The sequence below is a fragment of the Gopherus flavomarginatus genome, chromosome 4 (assembly GCF_025201925.1).
Source record: "Gopherus flavomarginatus isolate rGopFla2 chromosome 4, rGopFla2.mat.asm, whole genome shotgun sequence".
In the NCBI taxonomy this organism is placed as follows: Eukaryota; Metazoa; Chordata; order Testudines; family Testudinidae; genus Gopherus; species Gopherus flavomarginatus.
Window position 1 is genome coordinate 122,669,330 of NC_066620.1, and position 26,227 is coordinate 122,695,556.

At 41.5% G+C, this 26,227-nt stretch overlaps 2 protein-coding genes across 2 annotated transcripts in view; one reads left to right on the top strand and one right to left on the bottom strand.

Annotated features, from left to right (window-relative positions):
- The window catches only part of CCDC185 (coiled-coil domain containing 185), a 311,099-nt gene that overhangs the window by 40,849 nt on the left and 244,023 nt on the right, over positions 1-26,227 (top strand). The window lies entirely within an intron of this gene.
- SMPDL3A (sphingomyelin phosphodiesterase acid like 3A) lies at positions 4,487-25,806 on the bottom strand. The gene is made up of 8 exons (XM_050949758.1): positions 25,695-25,806; positions 22,330-22,543; positions 18,864-19,008; positions 15,063-15,159; positions 13,224-13,402; positions 11,658-11,838; positions 8,152-8,276; positions 4,487-7,207 (listed from the first exon to the last, which is right to left on the bottom strand). The coding sequence occupies exons 1-8, from the start codon at positions 25,801-25,803 to the stop codon at positions 6,908-6,910; spliced, it is 1,350 nt and encodes a 449-aa protein (XP_050805715.1). The 5' UTR covers positions 25,804-25,806; the 3' UTR covers positions 4,487-6,907.

A 26,227-nucleotide genomic window follows, 5' to 3' on the forward strand; every position in this document is an offset into this window, starting at 1 on the left:
ATTAAAATAGCTACAGGTATCTGATTTCCAGAACATTCGTAGAACCAAAGAGGGAATTCAATAATTGCCTTGAGTCCCATAACACCAACCTAAACCTGAACTAAATTCTAGGGGAAGTCAGCTTTTACACCTTTTTTAAAAAATGCCTGAAGGATCAGACTTCATTTTATAGGACTTTATTTGCTCATGCAAAAAGAAAACGGCCACTACGTAACCTGTATTGACACTTAAATGTTTCAGTATCAATAATCTGAAGAAATTATTGAACGTAGGCCCTTTTTTCTAGTCAGATTAAATTGATAGAAATGTCCAGATTTTAATATCAATTTTCCTGTAAAGCTTTGAGCCTGTGAATTTGTATCTGTTTTAGTTCCTTTCAGGAACTGGCATAAAAGAATGATCAGTGGTGTCTTTGATTTACTAGTTCATTGTATATGGTTTAGGTGGGGTTGGTCCTGTGAGTCCTGCTTAACATTTAGATTCAGAAGCCACAAAAAAGTGGGAGAAAAGAACAGTGGTGCACATCCCTAAGGGGCTGGATTAAGCAGAATTGGCTACGGAAGGTTTAAAAAAAAAAAACATAGTTAACATCTCAACTGCTATTGTCATTGCACCATCTGCCTACGTTTCCTCTTGGCTCACATTTGCACAACGTATTTTATCAGTGGAGAGTTCAGGTTGCTCAAGTGCATTTCCAAACAACAAAACTGCTAGAAATTCAGGAAACTAACAATTAAGCTAGCATTCACATCCACATCAACCTCAATTTACATCTCATAGACTCATAGACTCTAGGACTGGAAGGGACCTCGAGAGGTCATCGAGTCCAGTCCCCTGCCCTCATGGCAGGACCAAATACTGTCTAGACCATCCCTGATAGACATTTATCTAACCTACTCTTAAATATCTCCAGAGATGGAGATTCCACAACTTCCCTAGGCAATCTATTCCAGTGTTTAACTACCCTGACAGTTAGGAACTTTTTCCTAATGTCCAACCTAAATCTCCCTTGCTGCAGTTTAAGCCCATTGCTTCTTGTTCTATCACTGGAGGCTAAGGTGAACAAGTTTTCTCCCTCCTCCTGATGACACCCTTTTAGATACCTGAAAACTGCTATCATGTCCCCTCTCAGTCTTCTCTTTTCCAAACTAAACAAACCCAATTCCTTCAGCCTTCCTTCATAGGTCATGTTCTCAAGACCTTTAATCATTCTCGTTGCTCTTCTCTGGACCCTCTCCAATTTCTCCACATCTTTCTTGAAATGCGGTGCCCAGAACTGGACACAATACTCCAGTTGAGGCCTAACCAGCGCAGAGTAAAGCGGAAGAATGACTTCTCGTGTCTTGTTTACAACACACCTGTTAATGCATCCCAGAATCACGTTTGCTTTTTTTGCAACAGTATCACACTGTTGACTCATATTAAGCTTGTGGTCCACTATGACCCCTAGATCTCTTTCTGCCATACTCCTTCCTAGACAGTCTCTTCCCATTTTGTATGTGTGAAACTGATTGTTCCTTCCTAAGTGGAGCACTTTGCATTTATCTTTATTGAACTTCATCCTGTTTACCTCAGACCATTTCTCCAACTTGTCCAGATCATTTTCAATTTTGACCCTGTCCTCCAAAGCAGTTGCAATCCCTCCCAGTTTGGTATCGTCCGTAAACTTAATAAGTGTACTTTCTATGCCAACATCTAAATCGTTGATGAAGATATTGAACAGAACCGGTCCCAAAACAGAACCCTGCGGAACCCCACTTGTTATACCTTTCCAGCAGGATTGGGAGCCATTAACAACTACTCTCTGAGTACGGTTATCCAGCCAGTTATGCACCCACCTTATAGTAGCCCCATCTAAATTGTACTTTCCTAGCTTATCTATAAGAATATCATGCGAGACTGTATCAAATGCCTTACTGAAGTCTAGATATATCACATCCACCGCTTCTCCCTTATCCACAAGGCTCGTTATCCTATCAAAGAATGTTATCAGATTAGTTTGACACGATTTGTTCTTTACAAATCCATGCTGGCTATTCCCTATCACCTTACCACCTTCCAAGTGTTTGCAGATGATTTCTTTGATTACCTGCTCCATTATCTTCCCTGGCACAGAAGTTAAACTAACTGGTCTGTAGTTTCCTGGGTTGTTTTTATTTCCCTTTTTATAGATGGGCACTATATTTGCCCCCTTCCAGTCTTCTGGAATCTCCCCCGTCTCCCATGATTTCCCAAAGATAATAGCTAGAGGCTCAGATACCTCTTCTATTAACTCCTTGAGTATTCTAGGATGCATTTCATCAGGCCCTGGTGACTTGCAGGCATCTAACTTTTCTAAGTGATTTTTTACTTGCTCTTTCCTTATTTTCTCTTCTAAATCTACCCTCTTCCCGTAAGCATTCACTATACTAGACATTCCTTCAGACTTCTCAGTGAAGACGGAAACAAAGAAGTCATTAAGCATCTCTGCCATTTCCAAGTCTCCCGTTACTGTTACCCCCTCCTCATTGAGCAGTGGGCCTACCCTGTCCTTAGTCTTCCTCTTGCTTCTAATGTATTGATAAAAAGTCTTCTTGTTTCCTTTTATTCCCATAGCTAGTTTGAGTTCATTTTGTGCCTTTGCTTTTCTAATCTTGCCTCTGCATTCCTGTGTTATTTGCCTATATTCATCCTTCGTGATCTGACCTAGTTTCCATTTTTTATATGACGCCTTTTTATTTTGTAGGTCACGCAAGATCTCAAGGGTAAGCCAAGGTGGTCTTTTGCCACATTTTCTCTCTTTCCTAACCATCAGAATAACTTGCTTTTGGGCCCTTAATAGCGTCCCTTTGAAAAACTGCCAACTTTCCTCAGTTGTTTTTCCCCTCAGTCTTAATTCCCATGGGACCTTGCCTATCAGCTCTCTGAGCTTACCAAAATCCGCCTTCCTGAAATCCATTGTCTCTATTCTGCTGTACTCCCTTCTACTCTTCCTTAGAATTGCAAACTCTATGATTTCATGATCACTTTCTCCCAAGCTTCCTTCTACTTTCAAATTCTCAACAAGTTCCTCCCTATTTGTTAAAATCAAGTCTAGAACAGCTTCCCCCCTAGTAGCTTTTTCAACTTTCTGAAATAAAAAGTTGTCTGCAATGCAGTCCAGGAACTTATTGGATAGTCTGTGCCCCGCAGTGTTATTGTCCCAACATATATCTGGATAGTTGAAGTCCCCCATCACCACCAAATCTTGGGCTTTGGATGATTTTGTTAGTTGTTTGAAAAAAGCCTCATCCACCTCTTCTGCCTGATTAGGTGGCCTGTAGTAGACTCCCAGCACGACATCACCTGTGTTTTTTACCCCTTTTAGCCTAACCCAGAGACTCTCCACCCTTCCGTCTCCTATGTCCATCTCCACCTCAGTCCAAGTGTGTACATTTTTAATATATAAGGCAACACCTCCTCCCTTTTTCCCGTCTATCCTTCCTGAGCAAACTATACCCATCCACACCAACATTCCAGTCGTGTGTATTATCCCACCAAGTTTCAGTAATGCCAATAATGTCATAGTTGTTTTTATTTATTAGCACTTCCAGTTCTTCCTGCTTATTACCCATACTTCTTGCATTTGTATAAAGGCATCTAAGATACTGGTTTGATTTTGCCTCCCAGCTTTGCCCTGACCCTTCTTCCTCTCTGCCATTATAGCCCGTGCTCCCTCCTGTTTCCAACCCATCTCCCAGGTCTTGTTCCCCACTTACCTGTGGGCTTTGCTCACCTGTCCCCGTCGAACCTCATACATCTAAATATCAAGATTCTCAAACCCACTCACACAGTGCACAAGTCGACAAGTAGCTCTCTTTATTTTATTTATTTATATATCCTGATACCTCTGAGTTTACCGGTAGCAGACCAATTGGATGGTAAGGAGTGGAAGGTTCTCTTACTTCCATTCAGAGGTGAAAATAAGCCAGTATGGTCTGATACGTCATGCCGGCAAGAGCCGGTACGCCATGCCGGACTGGAGCAGCTTTTCCAGCAGTGATTTAAAGGGCTCAAGGCTCCGGCCACTGCAGGCAGCTGGGCTCAGGAGAATTAAAGGGCCCGGGGCTCCAACCACTGCGGAGCTCCAGCCCCTTTAAATTGCCTCCAGAGCCCTGTCGCTGCTACCCTAGCCCTAGCCCGAGTCCTGCCGCCCCAGGGTAGAGGCGGAAGTGCTCCCGCAGTGATTTAAAGGGCCCAGAGCTCTGTGGTGGCCGAAGCCCCAGACCCTTTAATTCGCCCCTGAGCCCCGGGGCTCCAAGCTGCCTCTGCAGCTGGTAGCTCTGGGGTGACTTAAAGGCCCTGGGGCTCCCAGCCACAGCCGGAGCCCCAGGGCCTTTAAATCTTGAAAGGCCACGCCTCTTCCGGTTGAGGCCATAACCCGCTCAGAGCTCTGGCGTACCGGTAAGTCCTTTAAGTTACTTTCACTCCTGCTTCCATTAGAATGTAATCAGACCATTTGCTGGTATTCATTCTAAATGATTTATTCAACTTTAAAGCGGGGCGGGGGGGAGCCACATCTAGTCTGACAAAACATGGAAAATTTCAGGAAATATAATTTAAGAGAAATATTACAGTAGAAATTATTTGGCATAAAAGATGACGTTTACATGGCATTAATACCTGTATTTCTATATTTTACACACCGTCAAAATATGAATGAAATGTTAATGCAGCAATTATGTTGAAGAGTGATCAAATTATCAGAAAAATGTTATTTTGGACAGATTTTTCCTAACAGCAATGGGAAAATACTACAAATGTATAATGTGGGTGAGTTTGCTTTCATAAAAGGACCTTCGTTCTTGTATTTTCTTATTTTATTTTAAAAACATATCTTCTTTTTGTATTAATGCCACTGCATGACTTTGAAGTGTAAATATATATCTTAATGCAAAGACATACAGTTTGGACAAATAACAGTGTGATAGATACAGAAATCCCAGCAATGCTTTCAAGAAGTCAGTCATGCTGCATTCTGGTGTGCAAAGGCCAGTGTATGGGAAAGATTAATAGAATGTGTGATCTAATGATCAAGCACATTCTAAACATTCATAAGAAGAAAGGAAAGAACACTGTCATAGTATGGAGGCCTTGTTTACAGAGAATAATTGAAGAAAGCCAGATTAAGTTCTCTTACCTTTTTTTCAAAGTCCGTATTGCTAGTTTTGAGCATGTACAGGTACCATTCAAAATTTAATGAGATTTCCTATTGTGCATATTCAATGACCTGCTCAAATGTTAATAACACTGAAAGATTTGTTTCAGAATGCAAACTTAGCAAAAGCAAGCATTCTTCATTGGAGGATCCTTCCATGACAAGCTTATCAATATTTTTTATTATTCTTTTTTTAATTTCTTCTTCACAACCAACAGCTGAAGGGATTTTCCCCTCAGACTTTTCAGAACAAATTTCACTTTTGGGTTGAGACAAAACATAAGATGTTCTCCAATAGCAAAATCTATCTGTAAATTAAGACCTCATGAAAAACAAGGGGTTAATAATGGCAAAAGTTTTGCAACCACTGCTATAGCTTTGGCTACCCATGAATAATATATGTGTTAACCACAGTTCTCAAACTGGCCCTGGGCTCCATGGAGAGCAGAAAATGACTTTTCATTTCCATATGCTGAATTGCATTAAAAGACATTTAAAATACTTGGATAATATTACTTTTTCATGCAAACAACAGCTGCAGCTGACTCAGGGAATAGGTGGTCTGTGCAATCACAAACCAGAGGAAAGGTTGTCTATGAGAAACTCTGTATTACGATATAGCTCACCCAATGAAAAAGTTTCAGTAGTCTTGTGATAGGTGCGCATTTGCCTATATTACGTAGATGAATGTATGTTCATATCTTATTAGTGACTTCCATTGATTTAAACATTGATTAGTGTCTCTTTGTTGTCAAAAAATTTGTTAATATAAATATGTATAAAACTGACATTACCACTAACATACACAGCTTTATACGGAAAAAGCAATGTCCAGATCCTCAAAGGCATTTAGGTGCCTCCCATGGGTGTTAGTTGCCTAAGCACCTTTGAGGATCTGAGCCTTAGAGTACTATCTAGACTTGGTGCTGGGGGTACGATTCCCAGCTCGAGGAGACATACTCACATTACTGCTGATTGAGCTAGCGTGCTACAAACAGCACGTAGCCATGGCAGCGCTGGTGACAGGACAAGCTAGCTGACCCAAATATGTACCATCCTAGGCATGCACTCAGGGAGGCTAGCCTATTCCGCCACTCATGCTGCTGCGACTACACTATTTTTAGCACACTAGCTCAATTAGAGATAGCAGGAGTATATCTCCTTGAGCTGGGAACCACACCCCCTGCTCCAAATGTAGACATACACTTAGTGCTGGATAGTCCTGTGTCCTTCAACTTTCAGTAAATATTTACAGATCACAAAGGTGTGTGTACTGATTGTGTGATAACTTGATTTACACTTATACAAACATTGCTTTTTGCAGCGTTACAGATTATATTCTAAACAGTGTATATATTGCCCAAGTACTCAAACCAAGGTGCCAAAAGTTAAGACACCTAAACCCGTATTTAGACACCTGAATAAAAATGGTTTGTTTTCACAGGTACTGAGCAACTGCAGTGCACATTCACTGTAATGGCTGTCACCGGTGCTCAGGATCACTGAAAAATCAAGCCATCGTTATTAAGGTGTTTAACTTTAGACAAAGCAATTGGAAAATTATGGCCAATATATTTACCAAGAATAAAAGATTTAGGAGATCTAATGTCCCCCTGCAATTCACAGAGGATTGCCGCAGGCTCCCATTTCAGCAGAACAGGGAAACAGATTCCTTAAAACACAGGCTACATAGCAACATCAGCACTGATCACGTTGTACTTCATCTCCACACTACCCCCGTTGGATACAATCTGTATAGAATGAGTAATCCAAATACTGCATTGCACAAATCTGACTGGTCTTGCAGTCCCCTTCACAGACAATGCTTTTGTCATAACTCACAATGTAATTATTGTAATATTGTTGAAACAGTTTGCTGTGTGGCACAGTGAATTGCTTTGCCATTTCATATAAATTTTCTGGCTTCAAGTCTTCAATACCATATGCTTTGGTCAGGATGTATTCTAGTTTCCAGTTTGATTCATTTTTCATGTTGGCATCTGTGAGGTTCAAATAAAACTGCCAAAGATCCTACAGGTTTAAAGAAAGGGAAAGAGGGCACATTTGTATTGCTTTCTTGCTTGCTCCATTAAGTTTCTAGAATGATATATTGATTAGGAAGCTGTCATTGTTTATTATTTATAACTGAATAAAAGGTCATGCCCCACCCCAAGAGCTGGGCTCACACCATAAACTGGCACTTGCATTGAAGTAATGGTAGGGGGAAGAAAGAGAGAGACACAAATGAGGTAGCTACATTAATTAGAGGTGCTTTCTCTCAAAGAGGGAAAACCAAAGTCCCTCATGCTCATCTCTGGTGGCTGGCCAAATCAATGATAAAACCAGATTTAGGCTACATACAGGGAGAAAAGCATAGTAAGGGCTGAACTCACTTTTCCCCAGGCACCATTTGGTGGCATATGGATAGGTGGCCAGTGGAGGCCATGGGAAGAATGTAGGGAAATGAAGACCTGCAGGAATGAGGGTCATGTGAGAAATGGGCAGCAGCTAAGCACATAAGCTTTGCCATTGACTCCAGTAAGGTAAAGGATTTCACCCCTGAACCTTCTGGAATTTCTCTTCCAGTGTTTTATACAGTGCCAGACAAAGCGCACCAAAGTTATTCTCTCTATCACTAAAGCTTGCAGATGTCGAAAGAGAGACCTAGCCATACGCGCCAGGATTTTACCTGCCTTTTCCATGTAACAAAAGCTTTTTTTCTGACTTTTATTCTGTGTTCTAGGGTTTAGGCAGCAGAAAGAAAATGGGAGGTGGATCTTTCAGGTTCAGGAAAGGCTGCATAGTTCCTATTTGAAGATTAAGAAGATCCCTTCCTCCTCCCACCCCTCTCTCTCTACCACTGAGGAGACAGAATCCAGCACCAATCTGGCAGCAGGACACCCAGTATGAAAAAGGCTTGAGCTGTAGCTATTTTAATACTTAACACTAACACAATGCTTTTAATCTTCACATACCAACAAGCTATACTGAAGAGGATCGTATTGATACAGTCTGACTCCAGGATTGTTGGACTCTCTCTGCAACACACTTTTCACTGGAGTCACGGCAGGTGCCACAAACAAGGAATTTATTGGGTTTTCTGAAAAAAAAAATTGGGAAATAATCATTCCCTTTAGGGTAAATGCCTTTAGAAATGCATTATTTACATTTGAGAACAAAGAAGACAAGACCCAGGGTGCTTGGCTTAGGTACTTTAGGGGTTTTTGCACAGGGGTAGCTATATCAGTGCAACCGCCCAGCACAGAGATGCTGCGCTGGTGCAAATCTAGGTTCGTCTCACCCACATGAACTCTACTTTACGTCAGTGCAGCACATCTACACTGGAGGTTTGCACTAGACTAGCTATATTGGCCCAACAATCCAGAATGTAGCTGTGCCCTACGTATCCAGTGCATTTCTCCTGTTAGCCTGGTGACAGATATGGCAATTTCCTGCACAACCTCATTGAAGAGACACAAAGTAGGTGAGGTCATTTTTCTTTTATTGGACCAACTTCTGTTGGTGAAATGGACGCGCTTTTGAGATTCACAGAGCTATTCTTCAGGTCCTTACTGAATTAAGTTTATGTATCATTGTGGGCCAGGGATTGTATGCAATTCCATGGAGGATGGGAATAACAGTCCTCCAGGAACTGAGAACAATGGGGGAGTGATTAGGCAAATTTATTCAGGTTAAATACCTCCAGAGAGCTACTACCACCAGGAGAGATTTGCATATACTGATTCAGACGGGATACTCTAGAGAACCAATAGTCAGCAAAAGGACTTTTAGATAAACAGCTTGAGTTTAAACCGTCCAAGGGAGGCGCCAATCCTTCCTTTTATTGTTTTAATATATTTTCTCTGTAATGCTTTTACCTTAAGCACAAAAATGTTGCTTAGAAAGAGCTGGGTGTAACTTAACTGTGGCCAATGATGCTGCCTATATCCTCTGAAGAGAAGGCAAAGCAGGCCTGCTCAGGCAGTCTGATTTGCTGGGGAACTCAGTGTAGGCAGGGCACTGTGCAGCCTGGAAATACCCTAGTCAGGAAGGAGAGACACACGTCTAGCATTCCCTCTAATTTTTCACAAGCATGTGCAGAATGAATTTTGTTGTGTGCACCAATATGGAGGTGATGTGTGAAACTTCACCTCCATAGTGGTGCACATAACAAAATTCATGTGGTGGGGGTGGGGCCAAAGGGTTCAGAGTGTGGGAGGAGACTCAGGGCTCAGACAGAGGCTTGGGATGCAGGGGGGTGAGGACTCCAGCTGGGGGCATGGGCTCTGGGGTGGGGCAGAGGATGAGGGGCTCAGGGTGGGAGCAGTGGGCTCTGGCTCGGGGGGTGGGCTCTGGAGTGGGACCAGGGATAAGGAGTTTGGGGTGCAGGCTGCCTCAGGGTTACAGCGGGGATAAAGGACTCCCTCTAGCTCTCTCTCCCTGAGCAGCACCTGGGCTGGGGAGGGAATGGGGGGAAAGGCACCTCTCCCTGCAACAGCAGCTCCAGAGTTGGGGCCATGGGATAGGTATCTCTCCACGAGTTGGGCTGGAGCCGGGGGAGGGGTACCTCTCCCCCGGCTGTGGCAGGTCCAGGCTGGGGCTGGCTTGGGGTCGGTGGAGAGAGTTGCCTCTCCCCACCAGTCCTGAGCGCCTGCATGGAGCTTAATAGGCTGCTGCATGGTCACAAAGCTTAGAGGGAACTTAGGATATGTCTCCACCCAAGAGACTGACAGTTGGGGAGCCAGAAGCTTAAGAGTGGGTTCCCTTGTTGGACCACGGAGGGGAAATTCAGGTACAGGTGCCCTGAACTGTGACAAGCCTCACTAAAGGAAACAGATCAGAACTATCTTCAACTTACGTCTTACATGCAGCTTCCTTTATGTTTTTTGCATTATCAGAAATGTCAGGAGCCTACAACACTTTGCCCTGAAGCTCACCTAACCAGACTATGAGAGACATCCCTGCTGGCACTTGTTATGTCTACCTTGCTCTTTACAGCAAGTCAAAGGGAGGATATTTGAGGACTTTCAGTAGCTAGAATACACAGGTATGTGTATTTAGAGCATCTCTATGAAGAAAGTTAGATATTCCTTTATGCAGCCAACATAACAGTGCAGAAGTCACAAGGCTGAAGGCCACAAGTGAGTAGGAGCTCTGAAAGCTGCAGAACAGTGCTGGAAAGCCAGCAGACTCTTCTGAAGGAAATAAAATGGACTGTATCTCAATACATGGATTTTGGCTGCAAATTCCAATTAAGCTTGAATTCAGCGAAGCTTGTCAATAAACAAATGCCTGAAATGACAACACATTCTGAAAAGAGCAAAGTTTTAGTGAGCAAGATTCGACATGCAAGTGCCTATTTTTGTCAGAGGAACAAGACAATAAAACAGATTTGGAAGCAGAGTGACTTGCACAACACAACCTGCAGCAACAAAACAGCAAGGCTGGTCTGTCTCCCACGCTGGTTTGGATGTGTAGTCAGTTAATTAAATGTGCAGCCAGCCCTGCCTTAATAGACGTGTTAAGAACAAACTCTCTAAAGGTGGTTCTTCACTTGGTGCAATTCCTTCTTATTGGGGTGTCGATGTGAAATTGGTCTATGTTAAGATGACAGCGACTCAGAGTGCAGAGCTGATTCATCAAAGGGTTTTATGATTGTCTTAGAAGTTCATATAAAACTTATTATAAATGTGGAGTCAACTATGGTAAGTTTATAGATACTGTAGCAAACTCAGGCACTGGAGTCACCGTTCTATGCTATAGACACAAATATTTAAAGAGCAATTTCTATTAGAAACAACATCTTTTGTAGACACTCTCTCTTAAAAATAAGTGATTTCAGAGCACAAAGCAAAACCTTCAAAGCTGGGTGCTTATCCCAAAGGGAAATCACCTGATCAAGGAGATAGCACAAGCAGAGATTTCTTTTCTCCATCCCGCCACTTATCTTAATTAACTTTGAAGCAGCAGGGAACCCAGCAGAGAGGTTCAGTAATGATGCAGGAAACACAAAAAGCAGAACACGTTTCCTTGGCCTGAGAACATTCCCTTTGACATACATAACACACAATAGGAACCAGCCAGTGTAACTTGACCATGTCACTGAAAGAGAGGAGAGGAAAGACTAGAGATGCTTGTCTAGGAATTACTGGTTTTCATTAGAAGCGTGACGCTTAAAAAGCCTCTTCTAATATCAGCAGAAAAGGAAAATGTGGACAGTCTGTCTTACAATACAATGTGTAGTTCTTCCGTGCAGTTCTCATTACAGGAGTTTGAGGAGAACAGCATTTATACAGAGTTCTAGTAAATGTTCAACAACCTTGATACAACATAAATAAATAGCACTTTCATCCCCATTTCTTTTTAAGAATAATTCACACCAGAGTTTGACTGGCCCCCATATACATCAAAATATTCTTTTACTTGGAGACAATCAGGAAGGGATGCAGCAAAGACACTTGTATTCCACAAACACTATTACCTTTCTCATCCAGAAGGATCATGATGCTATCTCTGTGAGTGTGTCCAAAAAACTGTCCAGCAATAACATCACTATACTTGCGAAAAATCTTTACTAATTTCTCATTGTAATATCCTCTTATGGCAGTAGTGTTCCTTGCAAAAGGCAGATATCCTATTGGCACATGTCCTATCACATATACCTAAAAGATCAGATAGATACAACACAATTAGTATCCTCATATGAAGCAAACATTTTCAGCTTCAGCCTAGAACTGATTAACACCGAGTCTCATAATAATGCAGTCTTTGAAAGACTTTGTCACTCTGAACATTGTAAGTTAGTTTTTCTATAAGCAAGCATGAGTAGTTAGTAACAGAATGTAAAGTAATTATGAACTTTAGTAACCTTACATCAAAAATGAGCATAAGTGATAGAGTGACCAGATGTCCCGATTTTATAGGGACAGTCCTAGTTTTTGGGATTTTCTCTTATATAGGATCCTATTACCCCCTGCCCCCATCCTGATTTTTCACATTTTCTATCTGGTCACCCTAATAAGTGAATACATTTATTACAATACTAGGGAAGTGGCAACTCCTAAAACTAAAGCTGCTAACATTTCCTTTCTATTCCTTTCTTTTTGAACATTCATATTTTTTTTGAAAAATATTTGCCAGGGCGACATTTTTAGCATTGTTCTTTGGACTAGTGTGAATATTTGGGGAAAGGCTGTGTAAAAAAGATTTTGGTAATTTAGGAGACAAGGAGAGTTAAAAAAAATACACTTGTTCCATTATTTAAAAAAAAAAATTGTGCCTTTTTCTTGAACTGTTTTAGGTTCCAAAATTGTTTGCTATTTTATTGTAGGGTTTGAGAAATGGCATATGACTGTTTGATTAAATATTTTAGCAATATGTATCCACACAGGAGACAAAACTTTGTACACAATTTTAACTTTCATTTCTTTACTTCTGCATGCTCAGCAACCTGAACAATGTTTTGTGCTGCAAGATACAGTTTGTGAAATATGCTTTTCATGTGTATTGTCTGCTAAAGGGAAAGAATGTAATATTTGTACTGCAAGTACCTGTACAAACATACCCACGTTCTCTGGTACTATGTTACAGATGCAATTTTTGAACCAATTTCCCATTTAAATGGCAGAAATGCCCTCTGCATCAAGTATTGTAGTTTTGTGGATAATTCCATTTTGGATTTCCTGGGCTACGAAAGTACTGTAATAGTCCTTATAATGAAGACATGATTCTGATCTCACTTGCACCAACACTGACCAAGAGTGAGGTCAGAGTTATGATATTAAACCTGTTTAAGTAAGACTAGAGTCAGGTCTCCTTTTTTTTCTTTCCTATTGCTCATTACTGCATATAGCAGGTAGCAAATATACATTTCTTAAAGCCTCTGCCCTAAAGCCCCAAGAATTGCAAATTCTAAAATAGCCCTGAAACTTGATTCACTTCTTTCTCTTTTCTTTTTGCCAGCTTTCTTTCAGTTTACACAAATAGATATGATGGATACTACTACTGACATTGAGCTGATTCATTGTATTCTGTGTGTAATGCCTACCTTCTCCTTCTTTTGAAGAGAGATTTCTAGTGTGCTCTCCAACCACGCTAACTGGTTGGCTGGGTCAGTTATATTCAGAGTCACGTGGTTGGGACTATAATATAGATTTGTGTTCAAACTGATTATCCTGAGTGGTTGAGGGCTAACACTGGATTGAAAGAGTTGTGTATAAAAGCCACCTGTGGAAACAAGATCAACATAATTTAGAGGAAGAATGCTTTCGAAACACAAGTTTAGAGTGAAAGGACTACACTGACAGAATAGTAAGATTTCTATCAACCAGATTCTGAAATGCTTACTCGTATTGTGCAGCCCTTATTTCTCAAGTAATCTAGTTGATTTCACTGTATTCAATATCACTCAGAGGTAAGGAAAATGACACAGAGCATCTTTTAGGATCACTTCTACTTTCTGCCCTTTATTTGTCAATTTGCATGTGTGTATTAATTGGGTAATTGCATAAGCGGTGCTAAATGCAACAAGGATATCTTAGCCATTTCGTGGGTTGTCAACATTAGCATTGTGTGAGTTTCCTGTAGTTAAGGGCATCTGACTTCCAAAACAGAGATCCAATTAAAGGAAAAAACAATTTTTTTGCCATCCATTCAGGCTCATGAAAGGAAGCCTATGTTATGTAGTAGCGTGAAAAAATTAACCCACAACTCTGGCCAACCCTCTATAGCATACAGTAAACCTCAGAGTTATGAATACCAGAGTTATGAACTGACCAGTGAACGACATACCTCACCTTGGAAATATGCAATCAGGCAGCAGCACAGACCAAAAAACCAAAACCAAACCAAATACAGTACACTACTGTGTTAAACATAAGCTACTAAAAAAATAAAGGGAAAGCAGCATTCTTCTTCTGCATAGCAAAGTTTCAAAGCTGTAGTAAGTCAATGTTCAGTTGCAAACTTTTGATAGAACAACCATAACGTTTTGTTCGGAGTTGTGAACATATCAGAGTTATGAACAACCTCCATTCCCGAGATGTTTCTCCTAACTCTGAGGTTCCACTGTAGATGTTGTGGAGCGGATCCCCAGTTACTATAGCTCCACTGACTTCAATTAACACCAGTTGAGGATCTGCCCCTCTGTGCATTATTCCTTTAGTCTCTCTCTCTTCCCTTCTTGCTCTCAAGTCCTTCTTACCCAGTCTCTCCTATTCAGAATGCCAACCCCCAAATATTCCAGTTCAAATTAAACTTCCAAACCCGCAGTGTTTGTGGGGGTTGGAAATTGAATTGAGTTTGTCAGCCTGTTGCTTTAAAAAAAAAATCATTATTGTATCAGCCTATATCTGATTAACTGAATTAGATATGGAACATTATAATTAATTGTATAGTCCCAGTGATTATTTGCTCGCTCCTCGCTTTGCATAAAGGTGTTACTAGATCTTTGAAACTTGCTCTTTGAATTGCAAGTATTCTCAAAACAAGTAAACAATTATTCTTCAATTTTTCTTTAAGTACAAGTGTAACTATGGCTTCACATACCCTTCCTCGATAGTTATGCTCTTATTTTAGATTGTGAACTCTTCCATGCAGGGAGTAAGTCTCTTTTATGTTTGTACAAAGCTTACAACATTGTAAATGCTATCCAAAGCAGGGAATTATTATTACACAAGAACAAGAATAAAAAGTCTCCCTACAAGATTAACTGTAGACAGGAATTGCTATATAGCAAAATCAATAACTCTTACCTCTGGAGAAACTGGGCCAGACGCTCTATCGCACTGATTCAGTTCTTGCAGTTTAGTGAAATAGAGAGGGTAAATCGATAGAACCGTCAGATCTTTCAGCATTAGTTTTACAAAATATAGCTACTATATTTTACCTTTCTTGAAGGTACTGATTGCCTCATCAGTTAGCCAAGGTTTCCAGAAATTTGCTACTGCGCTGTAAACTTCATTGGCAGATACAGGCAGCTGATCCTGTCAAAAAACAGAACTTTCATCACAGTCTGATACACAAATTCATGGATTTTTAAAGCCAGAAGGGACCATCTGTTCTGATCTCCTGGAAAACATAGGCCATAGAATCTCAGCCAGTTACTTCTGTAGAGCGGTAAGGAGCAGGACCGGTTCTAGGCACCAGCCAAGCAAGCTCATGCTTGGGGCGGCAGATTCCACCGAATCCTAGGGTGGCATGGCCGCCCTTTTTTCTTCTTTGTTTCGCAGATCCAGCCGACTGTAGGGGGCGGCGGCGTGGAGGAGGGGAGCACCCTGCTGGGAGCGGGCTGCGCATGCCATCTGCCCCAGCCGTGCCAGGTCTGTAACAAGCCCGGCAGGGCAGCCCCGTCCTTCCCTCTCCACTGACTGGAGCGGTGCTGAGCCCTCCCGGCAGGCAGAGCGGCTGGAGGGGCCGCGTGGCGAGTGCCCCGCTGAAGCCCTGGCCGCCTCCCTTTTCTCTCCCCCCCCCACTCCCTACCACTTCCCCCTCCCCCCGCTAGCCGGGGCACATCTACAGCGCAGGGAAACCCCCTGCACCCACGCTCCAGCCATGCCACAAGTGTTTTTTTTTTCCTGCTTTGTCGCTATGGCCGTGCCACAGGTGGTTCTTTTGGTTTTTTTTTTTTGCTTTGCCGTTCTGGCCGCCCTGATTTTTTTTTTGCTTGGGGCAGGAAAAAAGCCAGAGCCAGCCCTGGTAAGGAGTGGGAGCTTAAGGTACTGTTCTGAATACAAGATATCACTGATGACCAGTGCAGCTCTGGAAATTCCTTTCACAGTAACAGAAAGATATGTGGTGCATGCAATAAAAAGATTTTTATGGCCCTACTTACACGCGAAGCCTGAAAGACGCTTTGTCCACAGACCTTGAGACAAGAGATTTTACCTCAAGTGCCTACAAAGTTTAATTTTTACATTTTATTTAAACAAATCTGAAAACCATCATAATGCTATTCCCCCAGCCCTCTTCTGCTCCCAAGCTCAACATTTAAACAGTTTTTTTAGGGGAAAAAACTTTTCATCTTCTGTCTAAGTCTGATGTGAGAGTTCTCTAATCAGGTTTTCCTGAGGCACTTGAACATTGCTTGGCTCAGGTGAAAGTGCAAGAATCTTAGTTAAAGATGTTGATAAAAAATTTTCACATAAAAGTAAAAAACAATCCCTCCTTCCCCACCCCCAATCTCAGAATAGCCTAGTGGTTATGGCATTCACCGGGGCTGTCAAGAGGTCCAGGTTCAAGTAATCAGATCCAAATACTTGAATTTCAGTCAGAACTGAATGTGAAGTCTCTTTTCTATGGCATTTAACACCACTAGTAAATGAGTGCTAGAAACATTTAAAGTAATGGGATTAGGGTTTAACAACTCGGTTGCACAAAAATTTCTAAGTTTCTAAATGTGTTTTTCTTTTTGATGCAAGATGAAAATGACACCTTTCTGATTCACAAAATATTGTGTGTGGGGCGGGGGAATAGTATTATGGTGGTTTTCAGATTTGTTCAAATAAAATGTAAAAATTAAAACTTTGTAGGCACTTGAGGTTGACACTCTTATTTCAAGGTCTATGGATAAAGCAGCTTTCAGTCTTTGCATGCACACACAGCTATCAAAAATCAGTTTATATCTTTTTGCTGCATGCATCACATATGTTTCTGTTTCTGTAAAAGGAATTTCCAGAACTGCACTGGTCAAATATATGGTTAGTTTTTATCCAATAGATATGCTTAAATCAAGCTCCAGATATGAGGCTGAATTGTGGGTTCAAGGAGGCTTAGATCTGGCTCCCAAACACAGGGTCATGTTCTGTGTACATTTGGATTAGACACTAAATCGGGGAGCCTGTTCTAACTGGAGCTACCAGGTAGGCTTGTGCAAGAGGGAGGACCAATATGACAACAAAGGCTGAAAGACAATTCAATTACATATTAATCCGCTGATATTTTCCACACACGTTGCAACAAGAAAAGGACCAAAGATCATTAAGTAGCTTTACTCAATCAGTTAGTGTTCAGAATATTGGGGCATACATATTTCACACTTGCTTTTGGACTGCAACAGCAGCCATATGTGCTGTGACACATCAATGTCAGTTTGTGGCACGTAGTAAGCAAGTGCCTATAAAATACAGCCCATCCAAACTTGCAACACCCTCACATTTTGTACAGTGTTTCCCTTGTACACTCCCACATGATATTCAAACTATAGGGAAAAAACATGGCAATTCCGCACATCAATGAAGTCTGATATTTCAAAACAAAATGCTATATAATAAATACTCACATATTTTAGAGTGCGCAGCTGAGGGAAATAGATGCAGTTTCCCTTTAAACAGCAAACAAGTTTTTGGAGCATAATATTTTTCTGTCCTAGTTTACTATATTTCAATGTGTTACATTGCATATGCTTTACAAACACGACTAACATTCACCATACAGGGTGCTCAATAGCTACATGCTAATGTCTGCACTGAGAATTTACATCAGCCAATGTGAATGAGAAAAATTGTATGCAGCTATCTTCCTCTAGATCCCAGGAGGTTGCTGCATGTCAGTTATTCTCCTAAACGCTGAAACTCCTTTTAAAACAACAACAACAACAAAAACCTGAACTAAATTTCATTTAAGCAAAGGGGAGAAATAGTGTGACTATACATTATATTAAAACACACACACACACGTCCCCCCGTAAGGGCTAATGGACATACCAGAATGCTGCTTGGGGCCGGGGAAAGGACTGTTTAGAGTATGGGAGGATCTTAAGAGAGTTCTAGCTAAAATCTAAAAACAAATTACCGCAACTGATCTGCTTATGTACGATCTACCTTCTCCCCTGAGATCTGGTGGGAGAATTCAGCCCTTACTCCTTTGAACTGCTATCTTAACTTAGAAATATGTTTAGTGGATATGTTCATCTTCTAATGTTCACTATGTTTTAATCAATACCGAGAACAACATTGCTAACACAATGTGGAAGTCAGAAAGGCATTGCGCCAGACTGGAATGAACTATGGGACCAATAACTTGTCAGTGGAAATCTCTGTAGCAGTCCCAAACAATACACTACTAATGCAATTTTTTATATCAGTGATGGAACGGTGGGATTTTATGTTATCATTTGTTTTTGTTTTATGTCACCATTAGAAAACAGAGGAAATTAATTACAAAAAATGTACATGGTCCTGATCCAATGTCCAGTGAAGTCAATGGACACACTCCCAATGAGCTTTAAGCAGGCCTTGAATATTACTGGCACACTGACAGATCTCATTAAGGATGCCGTCCGTAGTACCGAGCTCAAGTATTACACACATACACACGCATGATTTACCCAGCATAAAAAATGAAATGTATATAAATTGTGTATATGAGGTAGTGGTTTCATGATTTGTAAGCATCCAATTTATCTAAGTCAGTTTGCAATACCATAGATCAATAGAAAGATTTGATTTGACATCAACATTAGTTCAGGTAACTTTACACACAGAGGAAGTTGTACTTCACATCACTGTAGTATGGAAATATTTACACTCTGAAGATCTAGGTGTAAATGGGAGAATCATAGGATACGGACTCCAATATAACACATATATATACAAATTCATTTTTATTGCAGTGTTCCAGCACTTTTAATTATACACAGCCATTCTGATAAAGAAGCTCATCTGCTCATATTCCTAAAACTTCATTTTACCTGTGGCCAGTAGTCATGATTACCCAACGCAGGAAACACCTGGAGATCTGGAAAGAAACTTTGAATGGTGGAAGTCATATTGCCAATAACATTAATGACCATCTTTGTGGAGAGTTCCTCCACTGGAACATGAGGTGGACTATCCCTAAAAAGAAGAGGACTTCATAAGTGTCAAAGTAGCTAAAACACTGTAAAAAACTACTCATTTGTTGTTTTGAACAACTCCGCCAATGCACCTAAATTCTGGCTTGGAACACTGCTACAGAACTCAAATAAAAAGCTAGTGCATTGTCTGAGAGGGTCCCTGCTAAGTCCGTTCCTTTTATAAATAGGTTCCATGTTTAACAGAAGTGAGCTGTAGCCCACGAAAGCTTATGCTCACATAAATGTTAGTCTCTAAGGTGCCACAAGTACTCCTGTTCTTTTTATGTTTACCAGAGAATCCCATGATAAATACTTACCAATATTAATCCTTTTCATTATCAAACCAACCCACTCAAAATTGATTTGCAATCTGGATTTCATTGCTTCCCCGTCCCTTCCCCCCATGAGCCATTTAAGGTTTTATTTATTTATTTATTTATTTATTTCCTTCTCATTCTGTTGAAAATAAAGTGCAATGGGTTAATTTAGTCTGGTCTGTTCATATATACACTTGTCAGCATCCTACTCCTGTATTTATATAGCATCTTTTAGCTCAAAAGACCTTGAAACACAAAGACAAAGCAGCAAACACAGGTATCACTACTCATCACTAAAATAAATACCCATCACTAAAAGTAAATCATCCACTAATTTACACTGAAGAAGGAATTGTAGGTAGGTAGAATGTGGGATTTTGGCTAGGATGCCAAATTAATCACCTACAGTTCTTATGGAATATACCACGATAGTCCTGTCTAGCTACTGACATGGCCCCCATCACCACAGTGTTCAAATGCTTCACAAGCATTTATCTTTACAGCATCCCTGTGCTAATGGGAAGTATCATTACCCCCATTTTACAGATGGGGAACTGAGGCACAGAGTAAATGTCTTGCCTGGGATCAATGCAGGACTTCAACCCTGCTCTCCTCCATCCCAGGCCAGTGCCTCAACTACAGGAGCAGCCTTTGTTGATGATAAAGTGGGCAGGTTTATTCTAATTCTCGTCAAAAGGAGAGCACCACCACCAGCACAATACTGAGTTATCAGTTCAGTATTGACTCAAAGAGGAGAAAGGTTCCTCCTGAATTTTCCTTAAAACCTGATTTTTTCTTGAAAGTCTCCCATCTGAGTAGTAGCCAGGCCTGACCCAGTCCTGTTCACCACATAAGTCAAGGCATAAGTATGAACCCAATATGCAGTTAAAATAACTAGCCTCCGAGTATTTCATTACTGTGCACAACCAGGTGGGGGTTCAACCAAAGAGTCAAACCACAGGTTGCCTGGTCCTTCAGTTGTTACGGACGAGGGGGCAGCATTATAAAGCGGCCATCTCTTTTAACCAGCCACACCACAAAATAAAGGACAGAGAAGATTGCAGATATAGAGAAAATGTAGCAGATGAAAATCACATAGGTTACCATGGATACAGAGCAGCTGCACTTCTCTCTCTTTTCAGGTCTCTGTGTGCATCTTCTCAGGCCTTTACCTATACCGGGGTGGAACTCCACAATCATCCCACTCTTACACTGAGCCCTGGCCTACAACAGACTCTGCACCAGCCACGCTTACCCAGAAGGTCTGACTGGGTTCAGGTACCTGCAGGTCTCCCCTTCAGTAGTCTGTGACTAGAGGTATCCAATGGATGATCAGACAGTCTTCTCAAACCAAAGTGTTGTTTATTTTAACCATGGGAACAATGCATTTAGAGAAAAAATATTTTAAAATAGTCTATACATGTGTGTCTGACCTAAAGGTTTACCATCATGATGCTAACCTGGCAGGCCTAACTTCTTCAGACTCCCCAGGGGGTGCCTTTGTGTGAGCCTGGTTCCCACAAACTACTCCATTCATGCTTGAGAGAGTGTTTCTTTTTAAACCTGCCACAGTTCTTTTGATCACCTATGCTCCTGGGTCTCTTCCTGTCCTGGCATTATTGTCTCTTAACATCCTCAAGTGTTTGGAGAGAAGTGGCTTCTTTTGAGTCATTCTTTTTCATAGATTATTAGAGTTTAAAGTCAGATGGGACTATTAAATCATCTAGCCTGACCGCCTGTATAACACAGGCCATTACATTTCACCCATTTATCACTGTATTAAGTGTATTAAGCCCAATAACTTGTTTGGCTAAAGCACAGAAAGGCATCCAGTCTCCAAGAGATCAAGAATCCACCACTTTCCTTCGTAGTTTGTTCCAGTGGTTAATCATCCTTGTTAAAAATCTGTTCTTTATTTCTTTTTCTATCCTGCTCCCTTGTTTTCGCCAACAGTCAATATTAAACTATACAAATATATTTATACTTGTATATAAACATCCCAATATATAAACATCCCAATAACCAGGTCAACATACAATATTAATAAATTATTAATCTGTTACAGAGGTCTTAAACATTCAGTCTGTCTTGGGATGTCAAATGATTAAAAAAAATAATTGCAATTACCTGATTTAAAAAAATAGACGCCATTAATCACAGTTTTAATCACACTGTTAAACAATACTAGATACCAATATAAATTCTGCATGGAAGCATGTCCTTTGGAAGCATGTCCTTTGGAAAGCCAAAGCACAAAGGGGCTTATGAATGTTTAGCATATCTGGCACATAAATACCTTGCAACACCAGCTACAACAGTACCATGTGAACGCATTTTCTCACTTTCAGGTGACATTGTAAATAAGATGTGGGCAGCATTATCTCCCGTAAATGTAAACAAATTTGTCCGTCTTAGTGATTGGCTGAACAAGAAGTAGGACTGAGCAGACTTGTAGGCTCTAAAGTTTTACATTGTTTTGTTTTTGAGTACAGCTATGTAAAAAAAAGTTCTACATTTGTAAATCGCACTTTCACGATAAAGAGGAACTACAGTCCTTGTACAAGGTGAATAGAAAAATACTACCTCTTTTGTTTATCTTTTTAGTGCAAATATTTGTAATAAAGTGAGCACTGTACACTTTATATTCTGTGTTGTAATTGAAATCAATATTTGAAAATGTAGAAAAACAACCAAAAATGTTTATAATGAAATTTAAATTGGTATTCTATTATTAACTGTGCGATTAAAACTGCGATTAATCATGAATATTTTAATCATCTAGTTAATTTGTTTTGCATTAATCGCTTGAGTTAACTGAGATTGATAGCCCTACTTGTTAGTAATTCAGATAATGCAAGCGGAGCAGACAGAAGCAGCATCTAACTCAAATTTATTGCTGCATACAGAAACAAATATTGGAGTATTTAAAACTAGTGCACTATGGTCTTCCAACTATTCAAAGTGTTTCACTAGCAGGGTGGTTATTGACTGACTCGATTACTTACCCTGTCCATATCATGAAGGAAACTTGTTGTTCAGACTCATTCATGTACTTAAAGGCTGATAAAATAAGTTGATATGGAGAATCACAGAAAAAATCTCCAAAAGGCCCAGGGTTGGAGGCATTAGCCCCTTTGGAAGAAGAACAAACTTTGGTGTGATCACCAGTGATGTGGTAAGTAGGGTCTAGATGCAAGTCGGATACATGCCAGAACTTCCCTGTTTTTAGAAAACAAGCAGTAATGAAAATGGACTACTGTATTTCTTGCCAAGGTGCTGAGTTTCTCTTTACAGTTTGCCTTAAGATTAATATATGAGTCAATATCACCCTCTTTTGCCCATGCTTGGCAAATCTATTTATCAACTGAAACTGGGAAACTAGCCCTGGTGAATGTGGGGCCTATGCCATCACGTTCTGCAGAATTTAAGCTTTCATTTTAAAAACTAAGTTTTTTACCTTCATGATTACAAAGACAACCTGCAAATGCGAACTGAATGTACAAGATGCAGTGTTGTAATCCTAAATCTGCAGACTGCTCCGGTGCTTCTGTTGTGCCTCAAAGTTTTGCTAAGCAGGAGTAGAGTAAACTTAACAAAACCATGATCAGTCCACTGCTGCTGTCCATTAGCTTGTGTGAGTGGTTTGAAACTGACAAGAATCACATCAATTTCATTCTTTTGCTACTGCTTGGGAAAGCTGTGAACATAGGCAGTAGTAAATGACCCCAAATTGGAGGATGACATGGGTGGAGTGATGGAGACCCTCCTTTATTGCTGGGCGTGGGGAAATAAAGAAAACACTTCTCCCTTCCAGCAGCTAGAGGAGGGGGAAGTTTTGATTTTTTCCAGACATATACTATCCAAAAGCTGATAGGAAAGTTGACGCCTCCAGGCAGGGTCCAGAAACCCCAACCTTCTCCCCAGCAGCTGTGATAACAGGCAGCCTAGACTTCTTACCAGGGCATGGAGCCTCTACCAGTCTTGTATTTTGTATCTGTCTCTAGCTACCAGGTGTCTGGTAAGTTTTCAACTGCTGTTCCTGAGCACTAAGCAAAGGCAAGCACCCAATGCACTTTAGGTGTATATTAAACTAACAGATGAATTACAAAGTTACATGTTGTAGGAATACTGACTTAGTCCTCTCAAACTGTAGATTTCAATGCACTTTATAAAAGAGAAAATTATTATCTCTATTATACAAAAGGGAAATTGCGGCATAGAGGCAAAGTTATTTGCCCAAGGTCACACAGCCAGCCAATGGTAGAGCAGGGAACAGAACCCCAGTCAGACTCATCATAGTGTGCTTTAACCAGAAACTTATTTCAGGAACTTAAAAAGAAGATGTGAACATCTGAAAATTGTAATATTGCAATTTCTGCTAATGGTTGCAAGATTTGTCTTCTGGAAACTTACAGAAGTTTGCATTTGAGATGCATGTGAGTCACGGACGCTGAGTATGGAGAAATAGTTCTTTTAAAACATGTATATAATTGGAAGAAGATAAAATCACACATAGAAAATGTGGAGTTTGCTTTGTTGACCAAAGACAAAACATAAGTTAATGTTTATTATAATGGAGTAAATACATAAATAAATTTCAGACATATTGCATTATTAAGTAATGCAGGGCCTAGCCTGTACGCCATTGTCTGAACCACACCCTCATGCAGACAACATAACCTATACTCAGCTTTGGAAAAATCAGATTTTTTTATTGGTAAATGTCAGTAAATATTAATTTCATTGTACACACACAAGCCAACAAAAAAAAAATCCCAAAACCAAAAAACAAATCTAGTTGTACCATCTCAAAAAAAGATATATTGGAATTAGAAAAGGTACAGAATAGGGCAACAAAATGTTTAGGGGTATGGAACAGCTTCCATATGAGGAGAGATTAATAAAACTGGAACTTTTCAGCTTAGAAAAGAGATGACTAAGGGGGGATATGCTAGCGATCTGTAAAATCATGACTGGTGTGGAGAAAGTAAATATGGAAGTGCAATTTCTCCTCATAACACAAGAACTAGGGGTCACCAAATGAAGTTAATAGGCAGCAGGTTTAAAACAAACTTAAGGAAGTATTTCTTCACACAACACAGTCAACCTGTGGAACTCTTTGCCAGAGGATGTTGTGAAGGTCATGAAGTTGGAATGGGTGACTAGGGATGGATCACTTGATGATTTCCTGTTCTATTCACTGCCTCTGAAGCACCTCTCGTTGGACACTGTCAGAAGACAGATTATTGGGTAGATGGACCATTGGTCTGACCCAGCATGGCTGTTCTTATGTTCATCAATATCAGTCAAAAATTTACAGACAGGAAAAGAAAACTGCTACTTGAGAAGATATTAGAGTTTGATTTAAGGGTATTTACTTTGTATATTTTGACATGTGATGGTCACAATTTGTGTTTGGATGGTTATAAAGCTTTAAATTTTTGAATCTTAATATCTACTATTGTTAAACAATTGTGTGATCCTCCATTGTCAGACACACACCCTCAATTTCCCCAAAGTGTGAAAATTTAGATCAATAACAATTGGGGTAAAATGCTTCAAAACAAACACTGATCTTCTCCCTCTATATTATAAAAAAATAAAATAAAAATAGAACTCTGTCAAGCCTATTTGTAGCATGCTCTGCTCAGGTCAGGCACTGACTGATTTATCTGGGAGAGTGCTGGGAGTCACACAAATGCCTCAGCTTTGGGAAGAGAAGTAAATAGCAGGACATTGTACATTTGGTTAAAATAAAGCAAACGGGGGTGGGGGGGGGAGAGTGTATAAAAAGGAAGAGGTGTGTACACCTCCCCGGCAGGGAAGTTTCTGGACATTTCCAGCCAGGTACAAAGGGAGGAGAGAGGCTGAGGACACATGAACGCAGGTGAGGGACTGTGGCAGTGCCACAGAGCCAGTTTAGAGCAGCTGGGACAAGCCACATGGGCTGGATGTACAGCTTTCCCAGGCTATAGTGAGGTGTTTCCAGTGAGCCACCGAAGCGGGAGGGAGAGGAAGCCCCCCACACCAGGGGCCCATGAGGAGAGCTCTGTCCGCCTCTCATTCTCAGCGTGGGCTTTGCAATTAATCAGCAGCCTGGGGGATGAAGGGGGGGGGGGAGCGGGGCAGGAACTAGCCCGGCTGGCTGGAGCTATTGACTGGCAGCTCCTTTGTGTCGGAGTCGCTCCCAGTCGGGAGGGTCTGGCTGGAGGAGACAACCCCACCGAGCCGGGGCCCCAGCCCTGCCCGTCCGCCTCCTTCCCAGCAGGGGCGGCCCCGTGCCCTACTTGTTTGGGGGCGGGGGGGGGAAGAGACAAGCCGGGCGGCCGAGGCTCAGCGCTAGCTCCCCGGAGCGCCCAGCCAGACTCACCCACGGCTACGGACCCTGCTGACCGCGCTGGGGCTGCGGCACCCGGGGCCGGCAAGCGGCACAGCAGCAGCCAGAGGCTGAGCGCGCACCACCCGCCCGCCAGCTCCATGGCCCGGGACAGGCTGCTCTCATGTGATCGGCCTCGGGAGCGGGAGGAAGGTGCGCTGGGATAAGTCACGTGGCACTTCCTGTCCTGCAGAGCAGCCCCGCCTTGGGCTCAACGCTGCTGCCCTGAGTGCTCTAGACCCGGAGATCGGACGTGGAGGCTGCTCCTGCGCCACCGTAGCGGGTAGCCCCTGAGGGCGTCTACACTCTACATTGCACCCAGCCTCTGATGCAGGTCGGAGCCCAAGCCCCCTTGCCTCCGCTCACAAATCAGTGCAAGTCAGCAAGCCCTCAGGGCCTGGGTCCTAGGACCCTGCTGGGTGGGGACAGAGCTTGAATCCTGTGGTGACAAGGTCTAAGGCCTTCAGTTCTGCAGTGTGGACACAGACCTGAGTCAGAAGCTCTGCATACAGCAGTATGGATGCATT

What these genes read in the sequence shown, in the direction of transcription:
- SMPDL3A (XM_050949758.1), bottom strand. Translation starts at nt 25,803, where the DNA reads ATGGAGCTGGCGGGCGGGTGGTGCGCGCTCAGCCTCTGGCTGCTGCTG. An exon ending in GATCCTTCTGGATGAGAAAG is followed by an intron (nt 8,277 to 11,657) that starts GTAATAGTGTTT and finishes TTTTTTTTTCAG; the next exon opens with AAAACCCAATAAATTCCTTG. An exon ending in CTCTTCAGTATAGCTTGTTG is followed by an intron (nt 7,208 to 8,151) that starts GTATGTGAAGAT and finishes TTAAACCTGTAG; the next exon opens with GATCTTTGGCAGTTTTATTT.